Source organism: Juglans microcarpa x Juglans regia, chromosome 5D (assembly GCF_004785595.1).
Source record: "Juglans microcarpa x Juglans regia isolate MS1-56 chromosome 5D, Jm3101_v1.0, whole genome shotgun sequence".
NCBI classification, from domain to species: Eukaryota; Viridiplantae; Streptophyta; class Magnoliopsida; order Fagales; family Juglandaceae; genus Juglans; species Juglans microcarpa x Juglans regia.
In genome coordinates, this window is record NC_054602.1 from 596873 (window position 1) to 624604 (window position 27732).

Consider the following 27732-nt stretch of genomic DNA (forward strand, 5'->3'; position numbering starts at 1 on the left):
AATAAATGTACGTGTACGTACATAGCTCCTACCTGACTGACAATGAATCGATAAAATCTAGACTTAGCTAGGAAAGATGAATTATTAACAAACAACTTCAACGGCAAGCCTTTTCGTTGCTTGGCAACCAGTAGATCCAAGGTTACTTTCCGAGACATCAATGGAGCAACTATTTTGGCCAACACACGCCTGCATGCAGCCATTTATCGAAAGATATCATTAATTATTTATTAAGAAAGTTATAATAATTAATTAATACAAGTGCTATTTATAAAATTAATTAATTATTACCTTTTCGATGACCGACAAAGCATTAGGAGACTCGCATTGGCCAGCTTGGAAAGAACCACAAGCACCCACTGGTTCACCAAAACTAGCAAATCTGACACTGGAGATAACACCTTCTCCTTGGCATGATAATTCCAAGGTGTTCCCTTCATAAGCATTTGCACAAGCGCTCCCAACAGTGACTGTCTGGAATTTAACGTTCCAAGGATTTCCTCCAAACTCTTCAAACAAAATCAATGTGTTCTCGTCGTCATTGAGAAAAGATCGTGGCACATGGTACCTATATAAATTATTTAATTCACCAAAAAATTATTTAAGAAGAAAAGTTATAGTAAAAGTACTTCTGCAACTTAATTCTCTGTTATAAATTTCTCGTACGGCGTAGTACTATGATTAGAAAATATTTACTCACCATCGTTGAGAAGATCTCCCACAATTAGTCATGCACTTCTTGTCACTGTATGGTCCACGATAGTCACATGATGTAAGAGAACACCCATCTTCTTTAGCAAGGTAACTTGGCCAATACCTTCCAAGGCTGTGGCCATTTACCCAAGCCTGTCCCTTGCCCAGACCCCTCAAATCCACCACCACTGGATCACTCCCCAGTGGAGCTGCAAAGGTTGTCTAAAACAATATTTGTTTCCCACGATCGAAAAATTAATATATAACCAATTAATGATATATATCGTTAGTGATCAAACGCAAGAGCATCAAAATTCGAGCATAAAGCTGGAATTACCTTGTACCAAACAAACATCTCATTTGTCGGGAGAGCACGTTGAGACCACTTCCCGTAATGTGTGACACTAGGATCGTGTAGTTTCTGTTGCTCTCCGTGCAACCCAACCTTGTACGTCCATTTATTGTAATCCAGTTCTGTTGTAATATTCTGAGTGATTATCTTCTTAGAACTAATTTTTCTGCTAAGCTCATTTGTTATCACTTTCGCAGTCACATGAACCGGGCCAGAAATACCAAGCGGCCCAAATCAAAGTTTGCGCCATAATTCTAGCAAAAAAAAACATGTTAATTAATTAGAAATTAAGATATGTAGCGGAATAACACAATAAAAGAAAAGAAAAGAAAGCTATGGTTATTTATTATATTGTGATGATAATAATTAATTTTAAGTGGAATTATTTCAACTTACTGGCAATCCAACTGAGGCACTAAGCAAGGCTATGTCATTCCTCCCAAGCTTCAGTTTGATTTTTCTCTCAAAAGTGAATTTGTAATTTCCATTTTCGGCAAATTGAGATCCTGAAATTAAAATATTTGTGAATAAAGTTGGATTGTGTATATATAGAGAGAAAGGTACTCGATCGTACGTGTATTTGAGTGATTTTTAAATGAAACTTACCAACATGTCTTTTGTTGACGAATGCATGAATTATATGTCCACTGGTATTCACTCTTAGCATTGTCTCTCTACCATAAAGCGGGTTGTCCTTCTTGACGTGGAAACTACGAAATGCAAAAAATGAAAGGAGAAAAAAACATAAGTATATAATTAAGTCTAATATTAATGCATCCATGCATGGTGACGAAAACTAGAATTTATGTATGTAATTATATATAGTAATTAATTACGCACGCACCTGGTGATATACCAGAGATAATCACTGGTATCGTTAGTGACAACCTTTTGGTCCAAGAGTCGTTCAGCAGCCATTAGGCTACCTTCAACGAGACCGTTTCTCTTGACATGCGAAGGGTTCTCTTTTCTCCATTCCCATTTCAATCCGTAAGGTTCTTCGTAGTCATTGCCATCGTTATCCTTCTTCACCATTATTGATGTTTGAGTGTTAACCTACGTACGTACCCCGCCAAAAACAAAAACAAAATAATTAAATACACTTAATTCATGATATTACGTCATGAGTATTCAAATCCGCATGCATGATCAGGGAAATAACATATATATATATATATGGACCGTCATGAAATGCTAGCTAGCTGCGTTTTGGATCGAGTTGTATTCATGGTACACGTACCTTAGCAGTGTTGTACACTTCAGTATGGCAATCAGGAAGTATACTAACAGACCAAGCTGGTATGGTATACGTATTGTTCTGGAAGTTTATGGTTGCATCTTCTTTATCATCCTTATTTCCGAAGAAACAGCTTGATTTTCCTTCCAAAGTGAAGGTGGTGACCTGCAATTCATTCAAAATCATGCATATTATTCAAACACAAATGTACGTGTGTGTATATAAATAGATATATATATATATATATGGATAATTAATATAGTGATTATATATTCAATTCGCTTTTAAAATCAGAATTAAAAGTATATATATTATAAAATTAAAAATAAATAAATAAAACTCACCGTCGTATTAATTCCATATTCCACATTTTTCACAGAACCGTAAGTTAGAACCTTCTCCAACGATTTAAGAATGACATGGAGTTGTTTTAAATGTCCCCACTTTGGCTGGTTCAAATTACCTGAACATATATATCATAAGGTTAAAATTAAGAAGAAAAATAAAAAATCATTACCTTCAAACATAATTTTTTATTAAACCAAATTACAAAGATCATAATGCAGGCTTTCTTTTCTTTTTAAGGAAAAATTACCATATTCATCTAATGGTGCATCGTAATCATACGATGTAGAGATATATGGACCCCCTGATGTGCGACCAAAATTTGTGCCACCATGGTACTGGAATGGGATATTGAGAACAAAGCAAAAGGCCGGCCCATATTAATTAGTATTTAAGCTATCGATAACATAAATACATTAAGATCTGGAAAAAGTGGATCAGCAATTAGTACCATGTAATAGTTCTGGAAAGTGCCACCAAATTGGAAAAACCGTGCAACAGCATAAGCAACATCTTCAGCAGTTCTGTGTGGGTCCGCCAGACCCCAGCCCTTGAACCTTAATTATAATAAGATCAAATCTAATTTGATTAAACATCCAATTAATCCGATCATATATTAAAGCGGAAGAATCAACAATTTAAATTAATTAACCGAAAATAGGAAAAATCGTAAAAATAAAAATAATAAGATACCAGCCAGTCCAATTCTCAGTCCACATTTTAGGACTCGTGGGGCTGTTAGGCTTGAATTCGTCACAATACCATCCATTGCAAGTATTAATCTGTACGAAATTAATGCAAAATTAATACATCAAGATTTAGCCAGATTTTAAATTAAAATTAAAATTAAAAAAATAAGAAATGTATTTCTATATATATAGTAGAATTAGTAAATATATAATAAAATCAGCGTATTATATATATATATATTAATACCATTGGAGGTGGAGCATCCGCCTGCTGACACATAATCCATGGAATACCAATGCCGTAAGATTCAGCCAAATCAGCACACCACTTAATGTATTCTTTTCCACCTTCTCCATACGGGCCCATAACGTTCCCAAACTCGTTTTCAATCTGTTTTGAATTTTAAACATAACGTATAAAAAAAAAAATTCATGAATTAATAGGTATATATATACAGTAAAATTAAGAAACTAATTAACAAAAAAAAAAGTAATTAATTATTGACAAACCTGAGCAATAATTATGGGTCCACCTTGTGAGGCAAAGAGATTCTCATGCATCATCATGTCCACAATTTTCGTTGTGAAAATGGACATCTCATTCTGAAGACATGTTTAAATATTATAATAATTAATTAGCTGTGAATTAGCAAAAGGCTGCAGGTGTCGATTAATTAAGTTTTCAAATTACCATATACGCAGGATTGTTTGTCCTCAGCTCAATGCCCGGAATGTTGTGCAACCAAACAGGAAATCCTCTGCAAATAATTTATAATAAACCAAATATATATATGAACGTTATATTAATTAAGATCATCAGAGCTGATCAAATATATATGACAAGAAATTAATTGAGTGCATGCATATTCATGATCATGTACGTATTTATATTATATATATTTGGTAATATTAATTTAAATTAAAAAAAATATGATCAATACGTACCCGTAATTCCACTCTGCACAAACATAGGGTCCAATCCTAAGAACGGCATTAAGCCCTTCATTTTGGATGGTTTTGATAAACCTTACGATGTCACGATTTCCTGAGAAATCATACTGTATAAAAGAAAATAATTAAAAATGAAAAATATTGTTTAGATTTTTGTATATATAATAAAGCCAAAGTTAGTAATTTGGGGCCGGGGAATTAGGAAGATCAATTAAAAAGGTCATCAGCGCAGCTAGCAGCAGTACTAAAATTAACCTGACGATATAGAGGTTCGTGGGCACTCCAGAAAATGTAAGTCTCAATTGTGTCTATGCCGCCCTCTTTTGCTTTTCTGATCAAGGATGGCCACATCTATAAAAGATATATGTAAGTCATACTCAAGATAGAATTCGCAGTGGGGATGGAGAAAAATACAAAAATAATTATATATGTATATGGTGGTACTACTGGAGCTGGCATGCACGCACTTACTTCAGGAGTACTTCGAGGATAATGGATAGAACCGGATATTAAGATTTTGCGTTCGCCATTAATCGTGATAGCTCTTCCATCATGCGAAACATCAATAGAAAACGAAAGCGAGCAGAGCAATAAGAAAGAAAAGAAGAAGTACGAGAGAAACCCAGTACTAGTACTCGAAGAAGCCATTATTAAAGGACAGAGTAGTAGTAGTACTAGTACTAGATCTGGTATGTGTATTGTAAATGAGAATCCACAGCGCCTATTTATAGAGAGAAGTTGAGGATAAATGGATAATTAAAGTTGTTAGAGAAATGTAGCTAATCCAACTAATCGCTTGATCTACGATCTGTTTGTTACATGCATGCATCTTTGGATATATATATACAACTGCGAATAAGCAAGTAGTTGGCGTCTTAACACTTTTCTACTAATTTTGTATTTATTTCCCGTTTCTGTCTCTCAATTTTAACATTTATATCGATTTCGCCTCTACTTTTATACAATATTCGTAGAAGATACACCAATTAATTACTTATTCCGGCCCCGTGGCTTTTCTTAAATGGTAGCTAGCTAGCATTGTGTAATATATTTCCAAGCACGTACGTATGCTAGCGGTGATCCCCCTTATAAGTTTTGGCACTTATTACTATTATTATTATTATTATTATTATTATTTTGAAAATTAAGTTTTATTATTATTATTTTGAAAATGAAGTTTTGGCACTTGACACGACTTGATAGAAACGGAAAGAAAATCATGATCAAGGTAAATAATACTAATGTAGCTGATCCCTCGGTTTCAGTTTCAACTGCATGTTTATCATCGAGTAGAATATTGATCAGTCGTTTCAGTGCACAAAATTCTGGAACAGTGTTTTATTATTGCTTGAGTTGTTGTGTTTGACTGAACTCTGTTCTTCAACATTTACATGAATCAAAATTTTTTAAGTGTTGAATAAAAGACTTGTTTTATCAATTTTTTTTTTAATTCAAATTTTAAATTTTAAATTTCATAATCTTTCTGAAATATCAATAACGACTGAAATGTTAGCAATACGTATTATTACGTGAGAGAGAGAGGATGGTCACTTGGTTTATTTGGAACTAAATATATAGAGCCTTATGGATTTGGCTATAAGTACATATCATGACACATGGTAGCGCTAGCGCAAGACCAAGTTACCAACCCACAGCCCGCATAGAGTAGCGCTAGCGCAGCCACAGCTCATCACATATATATTTACGGCATGCAGCACGAAGGGACCAAAAATTAATCACTGATTCCAAGTCATTCCAACCAATATAATTGGCAGATACAAAATCTCACACTTATCATTCTTATAAGAGTTTTACTATAAATAAGCAATAGTTAACATCACACACCCCACACATCGTAAAAATTTATTTATTTATTTTTTATAAAATATGGGATGTATTTTATAATGTGTGAAGTGTGTAATGATGAATAGTAATTGATAAAAAAATATATATATAGATAATTTTTACCATCGTCATCATCAGTGGATGATATTTTTTTATTTTTTATTTTTCCATTTGCTTAAAAAGTCAAAAACACGAGTACGTACGTGGTACCGGATGGGTTTTAATAGATAATCATGCCCATCAAACTTCAACCATGCGTTTTTGTGACTTGGGTTTTCTACTTTGCACATGATCACACTAATAGATCATCTAATATATGTGTGTGTAATGTTAGGGACAAATAGTCCCAAATGTATGAGTATTAAGTATAGCGCGAGTCTTTTATAAAAAATGTCAATCCCATCGAGAAAAAGTGAATTTTTCACATTTTCATGGGTGGAATATTGGGATTCACTTTATTTTTATAAAAAAAACTAGTGCAATGCATACAACATTGTTCATATGGTTCAGAATTAGGAACCTATATTTTAAATCTGGGCCGAAACTCAGCCCGGATTAGCCCTATTATGACCTGGTTCGGAACTCGATCCAATCTAGTAGGTTGCAACAAGAATTTTTTTTTTTTAAAACAACCTATAGTTTATGATTTTTTTTTTCAAAAAAACAAATGTTGGAAAGCATAATTTGTATACATAAAAGTCTATTTTATAAGGTTTTTGAAGAAATAAATTATGTTGAATAGCATAATTTTTTATATATAAAAGCCTATACTTTATTAAAGCTTTTTCAAGAAAAAAATGATGTTGAAAAGCATAATTTTTTTCATATATAAAATCCTATATTGTATTAAATTTTTCAAGAAGTATAATACTAATGAATTGAATATTGTCCATAATAATAAAAATATATCAAATTGAAAAACTAAATTTATGTAAAAAAAATAACTAAAACTAGAAACAACTAATTAACTTTTTAACTAAATACATGTAAAATAAAAAATAAAATAAAATATTCATCATGTAAAATGCATGCAAGCAATTATCCACTACATATTACATTGTTTGGTATTTATACATTAGATTACAAAACACAAAATTACAATATGAGTTACAACAACAGCACCAACAGATTAATATGATGCATTCCATTGTCTAGATCTCCAAATCAACCATGCCCCATAAATTAGTTCAAGAACTAGGGTAGCCAAAACTTCAATAGCCACTACCCAATAATTTCGTTGCCACCATGTTCTGCAATGCTCCAAAGCAATTGTGAATATGAAAGGAAAACGCAGGAAAGATTTATTAAAACCCAAACTAGTCTCAAGGTAGGGGAGCGAACATATAGTAGTACTATTCCATAAAGAATGTCAATATAATTGCAGATATGGAAAGTATATAGAAGACTGGTTACCAAAAAAAGCTTGATTAAACAAATTAGTATAGATTTTTAAAAATATAAGGCTACTCAAGATATGACAAGTATCCAAGATCCTAAGAACCAGAATGATATCCAGAGAAGTATAACCTGCAGCTAACAGCAAATTAGTGCATGATGCCAAGCTTCCGTAGTTCTTTTGTAAAAAAAATGGCAAATCTGCATAAAGCTGTGTAAAACAATAATATATAATATACCTCCTTAATTAAGATATTATAATTGGATGCTTCAAGGACCTGTGATTCACCATCTCCCTCTGTACATGTTCATCAATCTACCCAACCAAGAGAATTAACGATGCCAATCAATATCAATGTACGTGAAGAAACCAGAAACCCATTTCAAAACTCACAAAAACAGATTACAATAGCACAATAGAAACTAGAAAGCTTGTAAACAACAATTTGGTTTTCCAAAACAAACATCAAAAGCTAACACCTTTTCGTTTGAAACCTTAAAAAGAGAACGTTTTTAAGCTTCAATCAATATTTCTTATTCTGATAATTAAGTAACGTGAGTGCGTTAATTACAAGAGCAAAACGCTTATATCCATCTCAACGAATTCACATCATGAGAAAATATGACTTTTAAATTTCAAACCATCACAGATAGCCAAGGGAAATTCTCAAGTTTCCAGTCACTACTAAATTAGTAGTTTAATGGGCTAATTTCTTTGAATTTCCAAACTCGTGATTGGATGGCCTTTGTGACCTTAAACAAAGATATGCACACTCTGTTTTGATGATTTATTATGTGCGAGAACGTGCTTGAAGAAAGTGTAGATCTCATTACATGCCTTAGAGCAACAACAGAATCTAGAAAATCTGGATTTATACCCGGCTCCAAACGGGATAAATCCGGATTTTGCAATGCAGTTGCCGGCTTGGAAACCGAAACCAAACCCGGTTATCCTGATTCCGGACCAGACCGTGAAAAAATCTAGCCCGGATGAATAGTCTTAGAGGTTTGTATATTTAGGATTTGTATATATTATTATTCTATATATGTTAGTGATTTATACAAATCTCAAATATATAAATTTGGCACAAACTGTTTACAAAAAAGTTAAAATGTTGATCTAAACAGGGCTAAATATGGGATATGATCTAAGATTCCTAACGTTCTTTATATTGCATTCCCCAACAACGACAGTTGGAAATCTTGGAAAATATCATGGGTTTTTTCTATAATATTATACATAAATTATGGGGGGTGTTGAGGGAAACGACGAACGCCGATATATTACAAACTATAAAGAAGAGGAAAATACGGGAAGTGCGGCTAAACTTATGTCACTCGTTGCTGAAGTAAATGAGAGGTGGCATGCACGAGAGGCCGACAGATGATACGTAAAGACGAGTACGCCCTTTCTTTTGGGGCTTTGTGGGTAGTTGCCGCTCTCCTTATCTCGGAGTACTGTAATTAGCATAGGTCATGTGGCTCGCTGTGGATAAGACGATATCAATTTAATTTGTTCGTATATGAAAATTTAATTAGTAACGTACGCTAACTAAAGCAAGTTGCAGCCAAAGAAAATAAAAATAAAAGCACAATGAATTACAAGGGGAACTTTATTGTATGAAACTAGAGAGTGAATTAGGTAGGTCACTTGACGTGCATAATGCGCCCGCCTTAGACTGATCACAGAAAGCGAGTTGGTGGGAAATACCGTATTCTCCACGGCTAGCGTGCGTACGTTCTTTTTTCCAAGTCTCCACCATTAAAAGGAATATTAATTATCGAGAAATGATTTGATAGAAATAAATTCATAAGTTGACATGATTTAATATAATAAATTTGATTATAAAATTATTTTTATTATAAAATAGATCTAATATGATATCATATGAAATTAAGTTAATTTATAAGTTTCTTTTTATAGAATTTTTTTATAACAGTAACATTTATCTTAATTAATTGAGAAGTGTTATATATACAAAGATCATAAAAATAAATTCATAAATTGATATAATTTTATATTATATATTAGATCAATTTTATAATAAAAATAATTTGATAATCTCGCATATTATATCTAGCTACATCAATTTGTAGATTTAATTTAAAGTATTGGAGGAACGAGCTGTGAGAAGGGTAGAATAGGGAAAACAAAAGATTGCATGAGGAACTCGGGAATAGAGGCCAAAACAAGACGACGCTTGGCGTGAGGGTGCAACCATTTATTACCAAATGTTCACCGTCCTAAGCCCCAACTCCAGTCTCCTACTTTAGTTAGGGGGGAAAAGGGCGTAGATCATATTAATATAAATGTAGATTTTCTGTGCTAAGCAGCTTTTGTAGAAGATTGAAATCCATGAAGAAGTTCCCTAGAGCTCTCGAATATTGATCGGGGAATCGAAGTAGTAGATATGGGGGGTGTTGGCAAAAAGTGGTGTTGGTTTTGTTGTTCATCATCAGCATCATCATCTTCTGTCAAACTTTTGATGTTTATGGTGGTGCCTTTGATAGTGTTATCTGGGTTTTTTTCTGTATTGGGTCCATTAACCTCCAATTGGGTTGTCTTGTCAAACTACCCCTGGCTATGGGGCTCTCCTACTACTCCTCCTCCTTCCCCTGTTTCATCAGAAGAAGAGAGCAAAAAACGTTTGGATTTTCCGTCACAGGTGGTGGTGGTAGAAGTTCACAGTATGGAAGAAGCTATCTCCGATGATTCCATGCTAAATCGGTCGTCTACTCCTCCAGACGCTATAGAATCTATACATGTACAACCTGTAAGAACTCTTGCTTTTCTGCCTGCAGGTTTGTTTGCCATATATTTCTGGCTTCGATCCATTCTTGCATGCCAATTTTTTTCCTTGTAATTTTGTTGAGGATTATACCAAGCAGCATATTTTCCAAATTCAAACTTGTTTCTTTAATTCGTAATGTAAGAGACCCCGGTGCAAAGCTTTATTTTTTATTGAAAGAAAAACCTATATCTTATAATCCGAGTTACCCAGTGCAAAGTTTTATCCTTCTTTTTTTTTTTTTGGCCAAAAAGCTTATCCAGGGATGGTATTGTTTGAAGGTATAAGAACTTGTAAGACAAAAGTACTTCGTTGCCTTGAACTTGCATGTCTAATACTTTCCTTAATGTTCGTGTCCTTCGGATTTATTTATTTATTTTTTCCCTTCGGGAAAAGTTTCAATTTTTATTAACTGGAACTTGATTAAATACCTTTAAACTTAAATACTACGAAAGGCACCATGCACCCCCGCTGTTTCATATAATCCTGTTCTTGTATGATGTAACACATTAATTTAAGTAAAATAGTAAATATAATTATTATAGGGATTTTTTTTTTTTTTTAACGGATCTCGCCCTTCAGCTTAGAGCCCTGTACATTTTTTGGGTTTTTTTTAAAGGAAGGAGTTATCATAATTTGAATAGTTTTCATTTCATTTTATTAATTTCTTAGTGAGTTTAATTAACCACGAATTAGTTCAACAGAATGGTATTAAGAAAGGCACGCGCAATGTTTCCATGAGTGGACACAGTAGCATTGTTCCTCCAATGAACGAATCTCATGTCCCAATGATGAAAGCCAGGAGAGATTACACCAAGTTAGATAGACTTGAAGCTGGCCTTACTAGAGCTCGAGCTGCGATCAAGGAAGCTAAACATGGAAACCAAACTCAAGATCCTGATTATGCCCCGGTCGGTCCGATGTACAGGCGTGCCAATGCCTTTTACAGGTACCCGGCCATGTAATTAAGGTTTACTAAAGACATGTTACATTTGTGGCAATCCCGGTGAAAAACCGACTGTGTTCCACCTTTCTCGATGTTTCAATCACCATTAGGATAAGTCTCATTCCATGGGACCTTGAAGTTATAATAGCTTATATATTGCAGCATCATATATATATAGTTTTGCTCCCTACGGCAGTAACGCCTCTGCAATCCCTACAGAAGCTATCTCGAAATGGAAAAGCAATTCAAGATCTTTGTGTATGAAGAAGGGCAACCCCCATTGTTTCATAATGGTCCTTGCAAGAGCATATACTCCACCGAAGGGTATTTCATCCATGGGATTGAGATGAATGAGCAGTTCAGAACCCGGGATCCTGACAAAGCACACGTTTTTCTCCTTCCCTTCAGCGTGACAATGCTGGTCCGATATGTCTATGTGCGTGACTCGCATGATTTTAGTCCCATTAAACAGACTGTTACAGATTATGTCAATCTCGTTGCAAGAAAGTACCCCTATTGGAATCGAAGCCTAGCATCTGATCATTTTATGCTTTCTTGCCATGATTGGGTAAGTGCGTGTCGTGCTTTATTTACGTTCGTAACGCAGCTTCTAATTGAATCGTTACAAAGTTTATCTTGCTTTCTGTTCAAGTAGAAGTTGATAAATAGTTCTTAATTCAGAGAGTTTGTTCTTTGGGTTCAGGGGCCCGAAACTTCCCGTTCCACTCCTCACCTCCACAAACACTCGATCAGAGTTCTTTGCAATGCTAATACATCTGAGGGATTCGACCCCACCAAGGACGTGTCATTCCCAGAAATCAATCTCCAAACCGGTTCAATACAAGGATTTATCGGCGGGCCATCCCCATCTCGTAGGCCGATCTTGGCTTTCTTTGCTGGAGGTCTGCATGGCCCGATTAGACCGGTCCTTTTAGAGCACTGGGAGAACAAAGACGAAGATATTAGGGTGCATAGGTACCTTCCAAAAGGCATATCCTACTATGACATGATGAGAAAGAGCAAATATTGTATCTGCCCAAGTGGGTACGAAGTTGCAAGCCCAAGAGTTGTGGAGGCCATATACGCAGGTTGTGTTCCTGTTCTGATTTCAGACCACTATGTTCCACCATTTAGTGATGTTTTGAATTGGAAGTCCTTCTCTGTTGAGGTTCCGGTTAAGGATGTTCCAAACTTGAAGAAGATTCTGATGGACATTTCCCCAAGGCAACATATAAGAATGCAAAGGAGGGTGGTACAGGTGAGGAGGCATTTTGAGGTTCATTATCCACCTAGGCGATTTGATGTCTTCCACATGATCCTCCATTCTGTCTGGCTTAGAAGACTCAATGTTCGGGTCCGAAATGATGTCGATGTGTTGTGACTAGTTTATGGATCATCAGCTTGCTTGAATGGTTTCCTAATGGCTATAATTAAGACGCGCCACCTAGAATTCCCATAATCAATAATAAGCACAAAGAGCCGTGTCAGTAGGTAGTTGACGACAGTACTGCTAGAAGCTCTTGCCTTCACTGGTAAATAACAAGACGAAATATTGTATATTTTTAATTCATTAATCAACCTCTTTGTGCAATGTGAATTAATAGTCATTGCGGACCTATATGTGTAAGATGATGTGCATTTTGTGAATTAAGATGTTGCAAATGATGTCTTTTAGCTGGATGTAGTAGGTTTGTGATACTTTAAGCTGCACGATTTAGCTGGAGTTGTAACAGCACAAACGAAAAGCAAGAAGATGAGGTTAAGAGTTGTAAAGTAGGATCAAGTGGTTCACTTGTAGGGAATACAAGTCATGTTTAGGGTCTATTGCAATCACTTGTATTTGAAACTTATTGTAATCGCTTCTGTTTATTCCTTGTAGTGTTCAAAGCTTGGTGTATTGAAATTTTCAGCGTGTTAAACTCTCTCTTTGTTGTGGGCTAAGCACGATAAACTAGTTTGTAGGATTAAGTTGGAGCAATTGGTACAAGGGAGATAGCTTTAGCTATGGGTTTGAGAAGCTCGATCCATTCAGTGCGCGCGTGTGTGTTTTGTGATCGCATAGTGACAGATCACTGCCTAGGCCCAATGCAAAAGGCTAGGCTGCTCTATGCGGCCGAACCATTCTAGAGGGTACGAGGCGCTCAATGAATTTCGTTAACGGCCTCTAGTCTCATTGATTAAGCAGAGAGAGACTCACGTGGGCTTTCTAGGGATGACAAAATAATGACAACCACAACTACTGCTCACCTTCGAGTCTTGGGTTCTTATCAGCCGCCCGCAATACATCGTGAGAAATGAGAATTAGTAAATTACTGCCGAAGAAGACAATTTTTTTTTTTTTTTAAGGAAGTGACGGTATCTCAATTTTATTAATAATCTTCACTTATGATGAAAGAATATCGTAATTACATCCAGACAGCTGAGGCTCACACATAATCATAAAATCCAAATCCAGGCATCAAAATAAAATATAAAACCAACTAAACACTATTCAAGACATTAAAATAAGAATAATACTATTATGCCCCTCTATTTTGCCACTTTATTTTGGCCGCTCATGCATTTAATTTTTTTAATTTTTTTTATTTACTGATTAAGGAAGTGACTATTAGTGTATTGATATTTTTTTATTTTTTAAAAATGTTAAAAAATTATGAATAAGAAAAATTAAAAAAATTTAAAAAGTAAATTTTGCCTATGAGCACCATCGAGCGATAGATCCTTACCACCATTGAGCAAGCCTTCAACTTTGCTTTATTTCAGTACGTCTGACTCCTCCAAGGGACTTGCCCACCCTTTTCTCACAAATTAACCACAAGCTTGGAATCAATTTCAACTTCTATGAGTTATATTCATCTGTGCATAAAAATTAAGACCATCTGAGAGGTTTTGGATTTCAACGATATTGTAAGAACTTGTACCATAATATTTGGCAAAAGCAAATGTCATGTGACCCTCCGTATCTCTCAGGATTCCTCCATCTTTGCTTTTTTAGGATATTTCGGATTCTACTCTCATCAACATTAAACTTAGCAAAATTTTATGCATCCATTTTAAGATTTGAATTTTCTTTTCCTTGATAGGCATTGCCCTTAGGCCTAATTGTTGTAAAATTGCACCATTGAACACTTGAATGGTTTATTCGTTATAATGTATATAAGAGCATTGGCATTGGCTTCATCAAAAGCCTAGTCAAGTACAAAATATGATAAATTTCATCAAAATAGAGTTGCATTAGATTAGCCAAAGAGATAAGTGTGAAACTTTGAGCTACAGTAAATGGATGGGTTTCTTCAAAATTGAAGGGCTACTATTCACTCATCAAATCTATTCTTTATTCACTTTTAATCTCGAAAAGTCTTTTTTATTCACATTTAATCTCCAACCGCCTTGTAATAATAATGTAATAATCATATTAAAGTATTAATTAACATATGATTAGTGTAATTGTAAAATATGGAAAAAAATAAAAATATTTTTATTAAAAAATGATATTATATCATTATTTTGATGAATTCAATGACTAATTCAATGTGTAACTATGGTTAGAGAGATTTTATATTGTAAAATGCTGAATACAGTCGCATAAGGCAAACGGCTTGCAAACGATTGCTTACGTGGAAAAAATAAAACGCACTGTTTTGTATAAAAACCAAAACCACGCCGCACTTCACTTGAATCATGAGTTTGTCGCCAAGCTGCAAAGGATTGCAGTCAAACTTCATACTTCAAAAGAAAAAGAAATGCAAGATGTAAAAAGGAGTGCAGGGACCCAGGGAGAGAGGTTTTGACAAATTGATTTTGATGGTGAACGTCGAAAATTAAAGGTTGGCCTCCAACTTCCATATTGAATGAGTAAGAGAGGTGAGACGTACGGGTCGTCATGTGGGGAAGAAGAGGGGTAGGCAAAGCTGTATAGGTCATCTATTTTCATGGGGAAGACGAAGGGAGGAAGACTGGAGATTGTATTTCTAATAGAAAGACTGAAGAATTAGTCTGAAAAAGTGACTCGGTTTCATTAGGAAAGACGAAGGGAAGACAAATGTGAAACGCATCTTTTTTTCATTTCATTTTCCACGGGAAAATTGAAGGTAGCAATAGAATTAGTGAAGACGGAGGCTCTTGCTATCACCCTCTTCTAGACTGACTCTATTGTTTCCGATGTGCCCGCTTGCAGCAGCTCGTTTAGAAGCGTGAACTCACCCGAGGCCTCTTGTACGCTTCTCTTTCTTCTTCCCTCTGTTTTTCCTTCTCATTTTCTGTATTTTTGGTTTTCGAATTTAATTCTCAATTTTTGATTTCCAAGAAAATGTGAGGAAAGTAGGTGGAAAAAACAAAACTAATTTGAAAACCTGAGAATTATTCTACAAATAAAAATTCCACAACAATACTAATGAGCTTAGTACAACTGTTTCAGTGGAGATTTTATATTTTTTTTCTTTCGACGCCAAAACATCATAAAAGTGTAAAATCCATTTCCTACTTTGCTTTATTTATTTTTCTCTATTTTCTCAGCAACTAAGCAGTAACTCAGAAAAATTCGAGAAGAAAAAACGACGTCACAAGCAATAAGATTCACAGAACTAGAGGAGCGACTGGTAGATAGAAGCAAATACGGGATAATGGGCCAAGGCAGAGGACCTGAGCGAGAGTACGGTTCCTCTCGACTTTCTCCATGAATTTGCCTCCAACCTCGCACTGCAATACATCGTTGAGCAGACTTCCAAGCAACTTGCAGTCGTCGTCGAAGTTCTGGAACGATCAGCTTTTCAATTCAGAACACATGCAGTGTTGCTTTACTTTTATTTACTTATTTTTTTTAACGCCTAACGCCCGAAAGAACGATCATCTCGAACATGGCAGTTCAACAAAAGCCTAGTTCAAATTATATGAAAGAAATGTTAACAATGAAACATGTTATTGTCACTGCAATCCCATCTAGGGAGAGGGAGAGTTACAGACAAGTAATAGAAACAAAACATTACTTATACGAAATCTATTCCGTCTTCTCACCCAACCCAGAAGCAGAAGAATGATCACACAATGTCTCCAGAAATGTCTTCTTCAACCAATTGAATGGCTGGACGAGCCAAAGGGCAGAGGTGGTGGCTGCGAAAATAATGGTGCCGTCAACTTGTAGGCGTTAAAGACCATGCCAGCTCGGTCCTCCAATCCGAGCCCCTGGCCGAGCCCTTACCCTCACGATGTTTCCGCGAGTCCTCTACCCAGCGGCGTGTCACCGTCTCCAAGAAGAGGGTCGGCGACTCCAAAGAAGTTCTTCCAGAGGCCTTTCCCACCGCCTTCGCCCACTAAACACATAATATCGTTTTGGTTCGCACAACGAAATGAGTTTTATGGATTTCCAGAAAAGGCTTTTTTGTTTTTGTATTGAATGAGGTTGAGAAGAATAATGCTCATGAATAATATATATTTTTTTTTTTTGGCGACATGGCCAGACCGACTGGCGCCTGCATAGGGTGACCGTGTATAAAAGAGATGTTTTATATTTATAGAAATTATATATTTTTCATTAAATTTTAAAAATAATTTTGAAACTAATACAAATGCCTTATTCATGGACTAGAAAGAGAATTAATCAGCCGTTCTTTGTGAATTGACTAGACCTTAATTGCAGCACGTTTTCTGGGGATATGAGTATAGTCACGGGCCATTTCTGCGCATGGTGACATGGCCATTATGAATCGACGATCAAACAAAAGATGCTGCAGCATGCATGGTTGTTTGTTTCGAATTTTGAACCGTCTAAATAATGCAGTTACAAATTTTAAATAGATAAAAAAAAAAAAAGATCTTATTAATTAAAAATAATTATTTTTATAACTATTTTAAGTGGTCTGTTTTTCTACAAATGCTCATACGAAACGTATCTATTTAGTATTTATTCCGCAATTAGTATTAATGGACTACTAGTATGCGGGTGATTGGTTGACACGTACAGCCTGTTGTTTTCTGTATATACGTACAACAAATTTTAAATAGCTAGCTCCCTCTTACAGTTGTCACATCGATCCGTAGATTGACTCCAAAAATGGAGGGCCATAAATATTTGACAATCTCGGGTCGTGATGATGAATAATTAGCCGGTCACGTGGTCCTGGGGTCTGGCCAGTGAGTGCTTGCATTCATCCGAACCTAATTGTGCATGTGAAGGTCTGCCATGCTAGCTGACACTTGTACTCTTCTTATTTGTTTTTTAGTGATTGAATATTAATGAATTTATAATAAAATTATTAAACCAATTAAACGAGTCATGAGATGGCCTGGCCGGCGATCAATCGACCAATTAAACCTGTCATTGACTCGCATAACCATATAATTTATCACCACGTCATCACAAACTCCATCCAGTTTAATTAGTTACTGTTTGCATTAATTTTATGAATATATGCAACTTTTGTTCAATTGCGCTGGGGCCACTTCGAATCCGATGTAACCTATGTTTGAAGATGTTTTTTTTTTTTTTTTTTTTAATTTTTAATTTATTTATTTTTTATTTATTTATCAAGAATTTGATGGCCACCGGATTAATTAGGATATTGTCCGGACTCATGTATGTCTTCCTTTTCTATTCTCCTAATTGTGTTGATTGGTACCTCAAAAAAAAAAAAAAAATTTGTGTTGATCGGTGGCAGGCCACTGTCGTCATTATTGTCCGCTAATGATTAGGTTGCGTTAGGTATTATTCTAAAAATATTTTAAGTATAAAAAAATTTTATAAAAATAAATTTAAAAATTAATGCAAACTTATATAGTATATAATTAAATTATAAAATTAATTTTATTATAAAATAGATTTAATATATCTTATAAATTTATATTAATTTATAAATTTATTTTTATAAAATTATTTTAAGACGGTAACACTTTTCATTGTTAATTAAGCATATATCATTGGATAAACATTCAGAACGCACGATGATATTCGTACCGCTGTACAACCCTTCTACGTATTTGACCCATGTTTTAACTTTGTTTTTGTTTTGGCTTATTATTGCTGTAAAGTGGCCTGAGTGCAGGAAAAAGGAAGGCAATTCTTCTTTATTTGGGATCTTGAAGTTACTGATGACGTAGTAGTGATCGATGGAGAAATCTCATTGCCATTTTCTAAACTTTTGCCAAGTACGTACTTTGGTTGACCTTTTTGGGGAATGTCTCATATATAGGCAATAGCTACGTACGGACAATTAAGTTAATTAAGACTATTATTTTTACCGGACATCATGACTAATTTGGTCCCTCTCTCACTAGTTTATCAGATTCCCGTTATTAATTTACGGCCACTTGTTGTACGGTCAAGTGGGGAAACACCCTGATCATATGTTTCCGCAAAAACCATGAATAGTAGTCAAGATAGTGGTGCAAATAACCACTAACGTTATTCATGCCAATCCTGTAGCTAGCTAGCGCTTCTCTTTGTCTTTAGGTTTCTAGCTAGCCGCGCGCGTGGTCGATGCATGTCATTATAATTGTCGTCTGTAACTTTTCCTAACTTGTTGACGATTATTACTCGAGTTGTACGTCAATGTGCATTAAGGATGATTTAGATTCCCTTTTTTTTTTTAATTTTTAATTTTTTAATCTTGGGTTCAAGTCACGTACCGACGGTGATAGCTGCATGGCCTCCACCTTCATGATCAAGAGAAATAAGCATTTGATTTGCTTCATGGGCTAGTGCTAATCCAGTTAGTTTACACTCCATGTAGCTTAATTATATACATACATACATATATATATATATATATATATAGGTGGTAAATTTTCAAAACCTGACAATTAATTAATCTATTGCCTGACCCACTAGATCAGTATAGAACCATACAATATGCAAGTAGTAACTAGTACCTGATCGCACTCATGACTCAACTTGATATCTCCCATGCATGCATGGCAATCGACCATCTTCTATATATATATATATATATTGCTATAGTGTCAACTAACTTTGCAATCAATCGAGTTCCTTCGCCATAGTTAGATGGATGGAGGAAAGGTTATTCCGTTGGATCTTGACCCCTCACAAGATCAGACTGGTATCAGCACAGCTTATAACTAATCAATTAAATTCTCCTATCATGTAAATTAATTATGATATGATCCCCTAGTACCGAGCCCAAATTAAATTTCGCTCATGCGTTACGAGTGGTTATCATGAGTACTAGTAATGGAGAGAATTCTTCATGTTTATAATGATTATTACTAACTTTGGTGGATCATATATATTGATTAATGCTTATTTCTTACCTCAAAATTCTCCAATTTTATTACTAACTTGTCTGCTTCTATAGAGTAGTCTATGTATACGTACGTACGGGCTATAATAGTACGATAATGTGTTCCAAATAATAGCTAGCTAGCACACCACCTGTATCTGTACTCATGCGTTGTTTTCAACTACACTCTAGCTTAACAATCACAGACACATTATTTTTAATAGAAAATTGCTAAATTGTCTTCCAAATAGTGCTTTATGAGTTTGCCCGTCCCGTCCCGTGGTGGATAATTCACTTTTAAAAATAATAATAATAATAATAATAAAGAAGAAAAGAGCCGTCGTGGCAATGCCGAGCGAGCACGGAGATAAATTTAGAATATATTTGAAAGTCATTTTAGCATCACTTTATTTTAAAAAAGTCTTTTTGCAAGTAATTTTGTGCACTAAATTATGTACTGATTATGTTAAATATAAGATATCCGTTTGATGAAATTTACTTTATGTAGAAATTTAAAAAATAATATATTTTTTAAAACATCTTAAAAATAGACAAAACATAGCCAAAAAAGAGAATCTTTCAAACACGTACGCAGAACGTTTCACGTCCACAATCCAGCTATAATATTAACTAACGGAGAAAACTTCTAAAAAAAAAAAACTGATGGAGAAAAGGATGAAAATATTCATGTATATACTCAATTAAGTTGACAAATTCAAAGAAACAAATTAGAAAAGTATAGATGATAGTGATCGATCGTGATCATAAATATTAAAAGCATGGGTCACTACCGATTACCAAGGACCATACAGCGACCTTGCACCCCATGAAAGCAATGGCCACCTACGTACGTACTTGGGTTTTATCTACGTACAGTAACTAATATACATTAATATGATAGAAAAACATGTGATGCTTAATTTGTTTTGAACTATATTAATGCACTTATATATATATATAATATATATATATAATATAATATATATATAAAGTTGTGGCTGTAGCCTGTCGTAGTTGTGTTTGTCGATTTCATCACTGAAAGAAGAAGATACTTATTAATTAGTGCTTTTAAGTGACGTAGTTAATTTGCAATCTAAGCATGCAGCATTCTGAATTGAGGTTTGCTATAAAGTCACTGTAGCAGTGCACATAATGCACACCCTACATAGCTTTTTATTTTTTATTTTTAACAAAACGTGCGTTTTGATTCAGAATCTCTCACTCTCTCAAACCAAAATGGCATCAGCGTCTTTGCCATCGTCGCCTCTACAAGACAACACCAATGCCTCCAATGCGCCAACGTCGACAACCGGCTTGGAGAGGCTGAAGACTACCTCTGTGAAGCCATCGAGGAGGTTCAGTGGCGCCAGCGCAAGGCCCATGACCACATGAGGCCCTCATCATCACCAATTGCTCCATCAGATGACCTCACCTCTAGGATCCCAGAACAGCCACGAGCCCTGCTTCGCGTCTCCCTTCAAGTCCACCTCAAATAGGGATGATGATAAGATGGTGGGGTTTTTGTTCCAAATGGCCCCATTCTGCCACCGCCTGACGAGATGCATGAGGAAGGGTCCAAGCTATGCAAGTGGAGGCAGTAAGGTTTTTTAAGATTCGGTTGATTCACGCAAGGGGAGGGGTGGTGATTTAGTCGGAAGGGGGGAGGGGGTGTGATTCAGTGGAAACTGGTTCACTTGTTAGTGAACCCGATTTGCCACCTCAGGTGTAGGTTGTGCCCAATATACTAGAGCTGATGCAAAGATTTTTTCTTCTGAATTACGTCCCTTGACTAAGGTCTAAGAGCATTGGTAATCGTGTAGGTAAAGGCAAATGCAAATGTAAAATTTAGCTAAAATCACATATTTTGCCTTTTGCCTATACCATTCAAGATATAACCCCATATTCAATTATCCATCTATTAGCTAAAATAATAATACAATATTTATTTTTTATGCATGAATACCAAGTTGAAAATAAATTTTACGTATCAGCTACAACCAGGAAAAGAAAACCTTATCTTCAACTTAATTTCAGGTTCTGTTTATGTATATATCATAAGACAACTCTACTTGGTACAATCGATCTGTGAAACCGCAGTGCAATCGATTGTTGTTTATTTTATTTTTTAGAATAAAAAAGGAGGGTACCCACCACTGCTTCCCCTCTCTTTATCTTTTGGTATGCGTACAACAAGACAAGTTTTAGGCAGGCCCTCATGTACACGAGGGCTCCATCGGACCCAGCTTTAGCTTCATCTTCAGGCAAAACACCAGCACCCATTGAAGAATGGTTTTCTGTTGGATGAGGAAACCAAGGTTAAAACATTTTTCCTGCTATTCAGGGTTCTTATTATTGACCTAGACTGGTTTCAACGATGTTAAAAAAATTAATCTAGAAGTTAAATTTGTCCTAATAACTTACATCTGTGAATAAGAACAGGAAAAAACTTTGGGAATCTTTATGGCCTAAAATTGAAAAGAATCAAACTTAAGAAATTTATTTACAAAACTCTGATAAAGCATACGTATATATCCTTTTACTTTCAATATTTGATTACTCACCTTAGCACTTTATTTCAACATCAATTTTGTTGAGGTTCATCTTTGAGCCCTCCTGTCACTGTCTATTTATTTATTGCTTTAGGTTAAAGGAAATGCAACCATTGATGTCGTCTGCAATCCATTGGGAAAGTCTGGCAGTATGGAGGACTAATTACAATAGGAAGAAGTGCGGATTTGCAACGAGGAGAGAATGTGGGGGCCAAGGAGTTGCAAGACCAAGGTTGTGGAGCCAATCGGAGAAAGGTAGAACTTTATCATCATCTTCATTGCCAACTTTAGTCGACCAGTGGAAGTGCCTCTTGGAGAGTGGTTGTGGTTTTGTGAGTTCGTGGCACTGTTTTAAAATTCGTACCGTATTGGTTGGTACGTTTGAAATTTTTCTTTTCGGCCGTCCAGCTGGTACAGGTACTATACCTGTTCCGTACCGGCCAGTACCGGCCTATATTTCGGCTAGACTATTTATAATTTATATATATATGTATGTATTTATATATAATTTATTTATATATAGACTATTATTTTGAAATATAATTTTTATATATATTTTTATATATAATTTATTTATATATCGACTATCTCGAAATGTTATCTCGAAACTCTATCTCGAAATGGTATCGATATCGAAATATTTCGTTTCAGTGTCTTGACCGATACGGCGTCCAATACTGTATTCAAAATATTAGTTCGTGGAAAAGATGAATGGGAGAGTGGCTATCTGTGGCGTCATGGAGAAGGAGATGAAATTTTATCAGCGTGTTAGCTAGATTTTTTGCTACCTACCAACTGTAATGTAAAAATAAAATACTATATTTCATTAATGATGCGGAGATTTCCCGCCGGTTGCATAGGCCGGTTGCCAGAAACATTTTTCATTATAAGAACTTTTGTTTAGGCAATATTAAAGAACCTTCTCGGATTCTGTTTGCTTCGTTTTTTGTGGGTAACCTTTTTATTTTCGTGCGTGACACATGAAGTCCATTAATTGCATGCGTCAGATCTTACGTACTTTGAACTAAATCTAAAACAAGCAATATTATAGAATCACAAATCGTTACCTTGTATACGTGATTAAAAATAGTAAAATTTTTTTTATTAATTACTATTTACCATCATCCTATATTATATGAAAAATATTCTATATTCTATAAAAAATATTCAAATATCTTATAAAGAATACTCTCAAATCTTATGAAAAATTATAGATATAAAATGTAAAAATGAATAATAATTGATAGATAATAAATTTCTTAAAAATACTTATAATTTTTTTTATCCTGTAATTTTATACAATAAAACTATTCTGTCCTCCACTTTTGATTGCTCCACTTGACCGTTGATAAAATTTGTTTTTTATTTAATAATTAAAAAAGTAATTTTAAGTGTATTGATGTATTTTTTTATTTTTTAAAAATATTTAAATATATTTAAAAAAAAAAAAACCGCTGGCACGAACAGTAAGATAGGGCGCAGAGTAGTCCCACCCAATTTTATAACTACTAAACCTCAGTTTTTGCTCAGAAAAAACTTACACCAATTCCTACTACTAGATCAGCATCACGAGAAGCAGTAATTGTTATCACGATGCAGTGGGTTCTGTTTCTGACATGCCCAGGCTGCCAATCGAGTGAGATCATGTAGGCACTGGAAAATTTTCTGATCTTTACGAAAGAAAAATGATAAATATACATCATTTTTTATAAAATATTATATAATCACGTTTTAAAATAAATGTATTTATAAAATATTTTATAAAAATAATATTATTTTATAAAAATATCCTTATTTTAAAATATATATTGTGAAATATTATAAAATGTAGTGTTATGTATATGGTTACTCTTCCCGAATCCCCCCTACCAATCATGCTTAATGGATTTCTAAATTTCAATTTCCATTTAATGGAATAACGTTGACTGTCACAATTAATTACATCGGAAAACATAAGTAGATAAATTAATTCTTTTTAAATAAAAATGTTTTTGTTATTCATCATTTTTATATACACATATTATATTTATTTTTTATTTTTTATTTTTTTTGTTTTATTTTTTTTAAAATAATTAATTTTTTTTACTTATCATCTATATATTATATATTTAATACAAATAAATAAAAATTAAAAAATTATGTGGGGGTGGTTACCCCACATAATTTTTCTTATTTTATATCTAAATTTCTATAAAACTAAGATGGTAATTAAATACACTTGTTCAGAACTCAGAAGTTCATTTCTTTCTGGATTAATGATGATGATGCAGCATTGTCAGAAATAGTCTATACTCTGGTCGGTCTGGCTGTCTTCTTGTGACCCGGACGGACCCGTGAAATTCTTTTCCTTATTACGTTATTCTTTTTCCTTTTCGACCCGCAACTTCTTACTATGTAAGTTCTATAAACACCGACTCTTGGGTGTCTCTCTGGTCAGTTTTATATAGCAGTAGTAATTCGTGTCGAGAATCTCATTTAAGAAATCAACTATCTTCTAATTGGTTTTTTATGATATAAATTAAATTCATAAATTTCTTCATGATATCAGAATTTATTACAGAACGAATGAGATTCATACTACTTATTATATAATAAAGATCAGAAAAAATACTGACCAGAATGTGAGAGATGATATTAAGAAATAATTTCACATTATCTATAGATAAGTCACAAGATTTTAAATATATTTATAAATAATAAATAATTATATTTTATAAAATCAATTTTATAAGATGAAGTTATGCTAACCAATTTCTTCGTTTCATAATTCATTTCATAAGGGGGTGTGCTCATGAGATTCATATGCGATATTCATATGTATAACTCTCGGTGAAAGCAGAAAAATAACGTCGTTGGTTGTTTCAGGAAAAAGAGAATTGTGACAATTGCTATAGGCAGCGAATGGCAACGAGTGGATTCGTACTATTTCTCCTAACAGGTTTTTCTGTGGCTGTTCTCTCCGTCCTATTCGTCAGCCATCCGGCCAATTCCCAAAACTCAAACCAAAACGGGTTATCATCTTCAAGCTCCACTCTTTCGCACTCCGCATATGGATCCATCACCGAAACTGTTTGGCCGGTATGTCTATATATTAGTCTCTTCGCCCTCGATTTTCATATATACAGCAAAGTACGCTTTTGCACGTGTGTATATATATATATATATAACTGTATGTGGGCGTTTGTAATTTTATTATACGATCAGGGCGCGCGGAATTATTGATATTTGCTTACTGGGCTTTCGTCTTTGGATGCAGAAATTAGAGTTCAGTTGGAGACTTGTGTTGGCAACAGTAATAGGATTTCTGGGATCGGCTTGTGGAACCGTGGGTGGAGTGGGAGGGGGAGGCATTTTTGTTCCTATGCTTACTTTGATTGTCGGGTTCGATACCAAGTCTGCTGCTGCGCTTTCTAAATGTAATTCTAATTTCTCCATCCATTTCACGTCTGCTCTCATATTCTCTCTTTCTTTTGGTTTCTGTCAAATTCATTTTCCTCCCGTTATTTTAGTGGATTACTGATTTCTAAGCAGCAATTTTCTAAACGGCCTCAAAAAGGTCTTAACATAGAATTATATTGGGGGTTTAATGCGTTAAGTTACAGTTAGTAGCTAAAAAGGTGGCTGAAACTTGGGTGAAGGAAAGGGCGAGACTCAAAAGTCAGCGCATTATTTTTATTGAATTTGGATCGATTTGATGGATTTGATTTCAGAATCTATTTGATGGATTTCCTTTTGCATCTTATTTGGTCATTTTCAAAACAAATTCTGTGCTTGGTCCGTGTACTTTTTCGCTTTTCTCACCGATTCCTATTCCTAGAAAGTAGAAAAGGTTGTTTTTCTTTGTTTTCTGGAAAGAAAAAGATCAATCAGCTAAATTTGCTAAAAAAATGTGCCACTTTTTTTTATCGGCCGGTGACCAATGGTTGTTTTCTTTTTCTCGTGATACATTTTGGTATTGCAATTAAGCATGCATACTGGGAATTTGGGATTTGTTTGAAGTTGAGGCTCCTCGCATGTGGGAATGGTTGCAGGTATGATAATGGGGGCATCAGCATCCTCGGTGTGGTACAATCTAGGAGTGAGGCATCCAACAAAGGAAGTGCCGATCATAGACTACGATCTGGCTCTCCTCTTCCAGCCCATGCTTATGCTTGGCATCACTCTCGGTGTTGCGCTTAGCGTTGTCTTCCCCTACTGGCTAATTACTGTCCTCATCATTATTCTCTTCTTGGGTCTGTTAAAAATCACCAATTTCCTTCTCTTTTTTTTTTACTGCTCCATTCAAATTTGTAGAAAAATAGTTTTTTAATGGATTTTTAAATGTATCCCTGCTGATGACAAAGTTTTATCTCCTTTAAAAAAAAAAAAATTTGAGCAGGGACCTCATCAAGGTCTTTCTTCAAGGGAATCCAGATGTGGAAGGAAGAGACTGTCTTGAAGGTCAAGTTCTATATATGTTTGGTGAAATAGTACTAGTTGATACCACAACCTTTTGTATAAAAGTAGAGCATTTTGAAGTAATTATTGTTGGGAAAAAAATTGCAGAAAGAAATGACCAATAGACAAGGAGCACATGTGGTTAATTCTCGTGGTGAACGTAAGACAGCATATTCCCAAGCTTAATTTTTTATAAAGTTTAGTAGATTCTTAGACATGGATTGCAGTGAATTTACCGTCTCCTTTTATTTATCTTTTGCAGTTCTGATTGATACCGAGTATGAGCCATTGTTACCCAGAGAAGAGAAAACTCAAATGGTGAGCAAAAGTTTAGTTTTTAGTTGTTGAAGTTTCCCGGCCTTGTCCATGGTGAGAGTAACTAACTAAATGCTATAAATCTTTCAGCAAATAGTATGTTTCAACCTCAGGTGGAAAAGAACTTTGGTGCTACTACTTGTATGGGTATTTTTCCTTGTCTTGCAGATCATCAAGGCAAGTAGTACTACCGCACTTCTCTAGATCTCTCCCTCTCTCAGAGATTTCATGTCTTCATGTTCTTAAAATTATCTTGCAGAATGATGTGGAGGCTTGCAGTGCGTGGTATTGGGTGCTCTTCTGCCTACAGGTAATGCACATAAATACTGATCATCACCGACTTGATTAGGTGCTTTCTTTTTTGACTTATTCTGTTGTACGTGGGGTCGGCCTCACCAGTTTTTCGTCGCATCTGCTTCAGTTTCCAATAGCACTTGTAGTGTTTGGATATGAATCCGTCAAGCTGTACATCGAACACAAGAAGAGGGTGAGAATGGGTAACACCGAATCTATTTGCGAGGCTTCCATCGGATGGACTGCCACGCACATTGCATTCTGTTCACTTTGTGGCATCTTGGGAGGCATTGTCGGGGGCCTACTCGGTTCTGGTGGCGGATTCATTCTGGGCCCTCTGCTCCTTGAGATTGGTGTCATCCCCCAGGTACTATCATCCTTGTATCCACTCCCTTAATTACCTACTTAGCCTCGTATTAATCCGCAGCACTGAGTTTATTCTCAGATCATATAATATGATTGGTTTTGTCATATGATATATATGTCATGTGTGGTCTGGCATTAATGTTGATTAGGCTACATCCTTATGTTAGACTATTCGGTTTATAATATCTTAATTATTGCCAGTTAATTAGAGTACTACGAGATCATCAGTAATGCTGAATAATAATACTATTCACTATCTTACACCCCATATATTATAAAAAAAATTCTAAAATTTTAT

At 34.9% G+C, this 27732-nt stretch overlaps 3 protein-coding genes and 1 long non-coding RNA gene across 6 annotated transcripts in view; 3 read left to right on the plus strand and 1 right to left on the minus strand.

The window, feature by feature from the left end:
- LOC121265370 (beta-galactosidase 15-like) lies at window positions 1-4937 on the minus strand. The gene is given in 19 exon segments (XM_041168978.1): window positions 1-189; window positions 292-568; window positions 701-915; window positions 1031-1275; window positions 1278-1299; window positions 1442-1551; window positions 1652-1755; window positions 1890-2101; window positions 2286-2447; window positions 2627-2745; window positions 2878-2965; window positions 3079-3184; window positions 3321-3409; window positions 3564-3707; window positions 3827-3919; window positions 4008-4074; window positions 4262-4374; window positions 4523-4618; window positions 4739-4937. Coding segments are annotated over 19 exon segments (2544 nt in total). The 5' UTR covers window positions 4916-4937; the 3' UTR covers window positions 1-84.
- The window catches only part of LOC121265496, a 26280-nt gene continuing 1035 nt past the window's right edge, over window positions 2488-27732 (plus strand). Inside the window, exons 1-3 of the long non-coding RNA XR_005940671.1 lie at window positions 2488-2497; window positions 13845-13855; window positions 16496-16498. This is a non-coding gene — a long non-coding RNA (uncharacterized LOC121265496). The remainder of the gene's footprint in view (window positions 2498-13844; window positions 13856-16495; window positions 16499-27732) is intronic.
- LOC121265385 (probable glycosyltransferase At5g03795) lies at window positions 9763-12922 on the plus strand. Of its 2 annotated transcripts, none has more exons than XM_041168997.1 (4): window positions 9763-10281; window positions 11001-11245; window positions 11462-11810; window positions 11946-12922. In XM_041168997.1, the coding sequence occupies exons 1-4, from the start codon at window positions 9919-9921 to the stop codon at window positions 12621-12623; spliced, it is 1635 nt and encodes a 544-aa protein (XP_041024931.1). In that variant the 5' UTR covers window positions 9763-9918; the 3' UTR covers window positions 12624-12922. The 2 variants fall into 2 exon arrangements, with proteins under 2 accessions (XP_041024931.1, XP_041024932.1); XM_041168998.1 differs by having other exon boundaries at window positions 10171-10309.
- Window positions 24817-27732, plus strand: part of LOC121265408 (sulfite exporter TauE/SafE family protein 4-like) — a 3951-nt gene continuing 1035 nt past the window's right edge. Inside the window, exons 1-9 of one of the 2 annotated variants that reach the window (XM_041169024.1) lie at window positions 24818-25100; window positions 25279-25438; window positions 26054-26254; window positions 26401-26462; window positions 26568-26619; window positions 26722-26777; window positions 26865-26951; window positions 27034-27084; window positions 27196-27435. In XM_041169024.1, the coding sequence (XP_041024958.1) occupies window positions 24924-25100; window positions 25279-25438; window positions 26054-26254; window positions 26401-26462; window positions 26568-26619; window positions 26722-26777; window positions 26865-26951; window positions 27034-27084; window positions 27196-27435 (1086 nt within the window). In that variant the 5' untranslated portion in view covers window positions 24818-24923. Of the gene's footprint in view, window positions 25101-25278; window positions 25439-26053; window positions 26255-26400; window positions 26463-26567; window positions 26620-26721; window positions 26778-26864; window positions 26952-27033; window positions 27085-27195; window positions 27436-27732 lie in introns of both variants that reach the window. The other variant, XM_041169025.1, reaches the window with a different exon arrangement.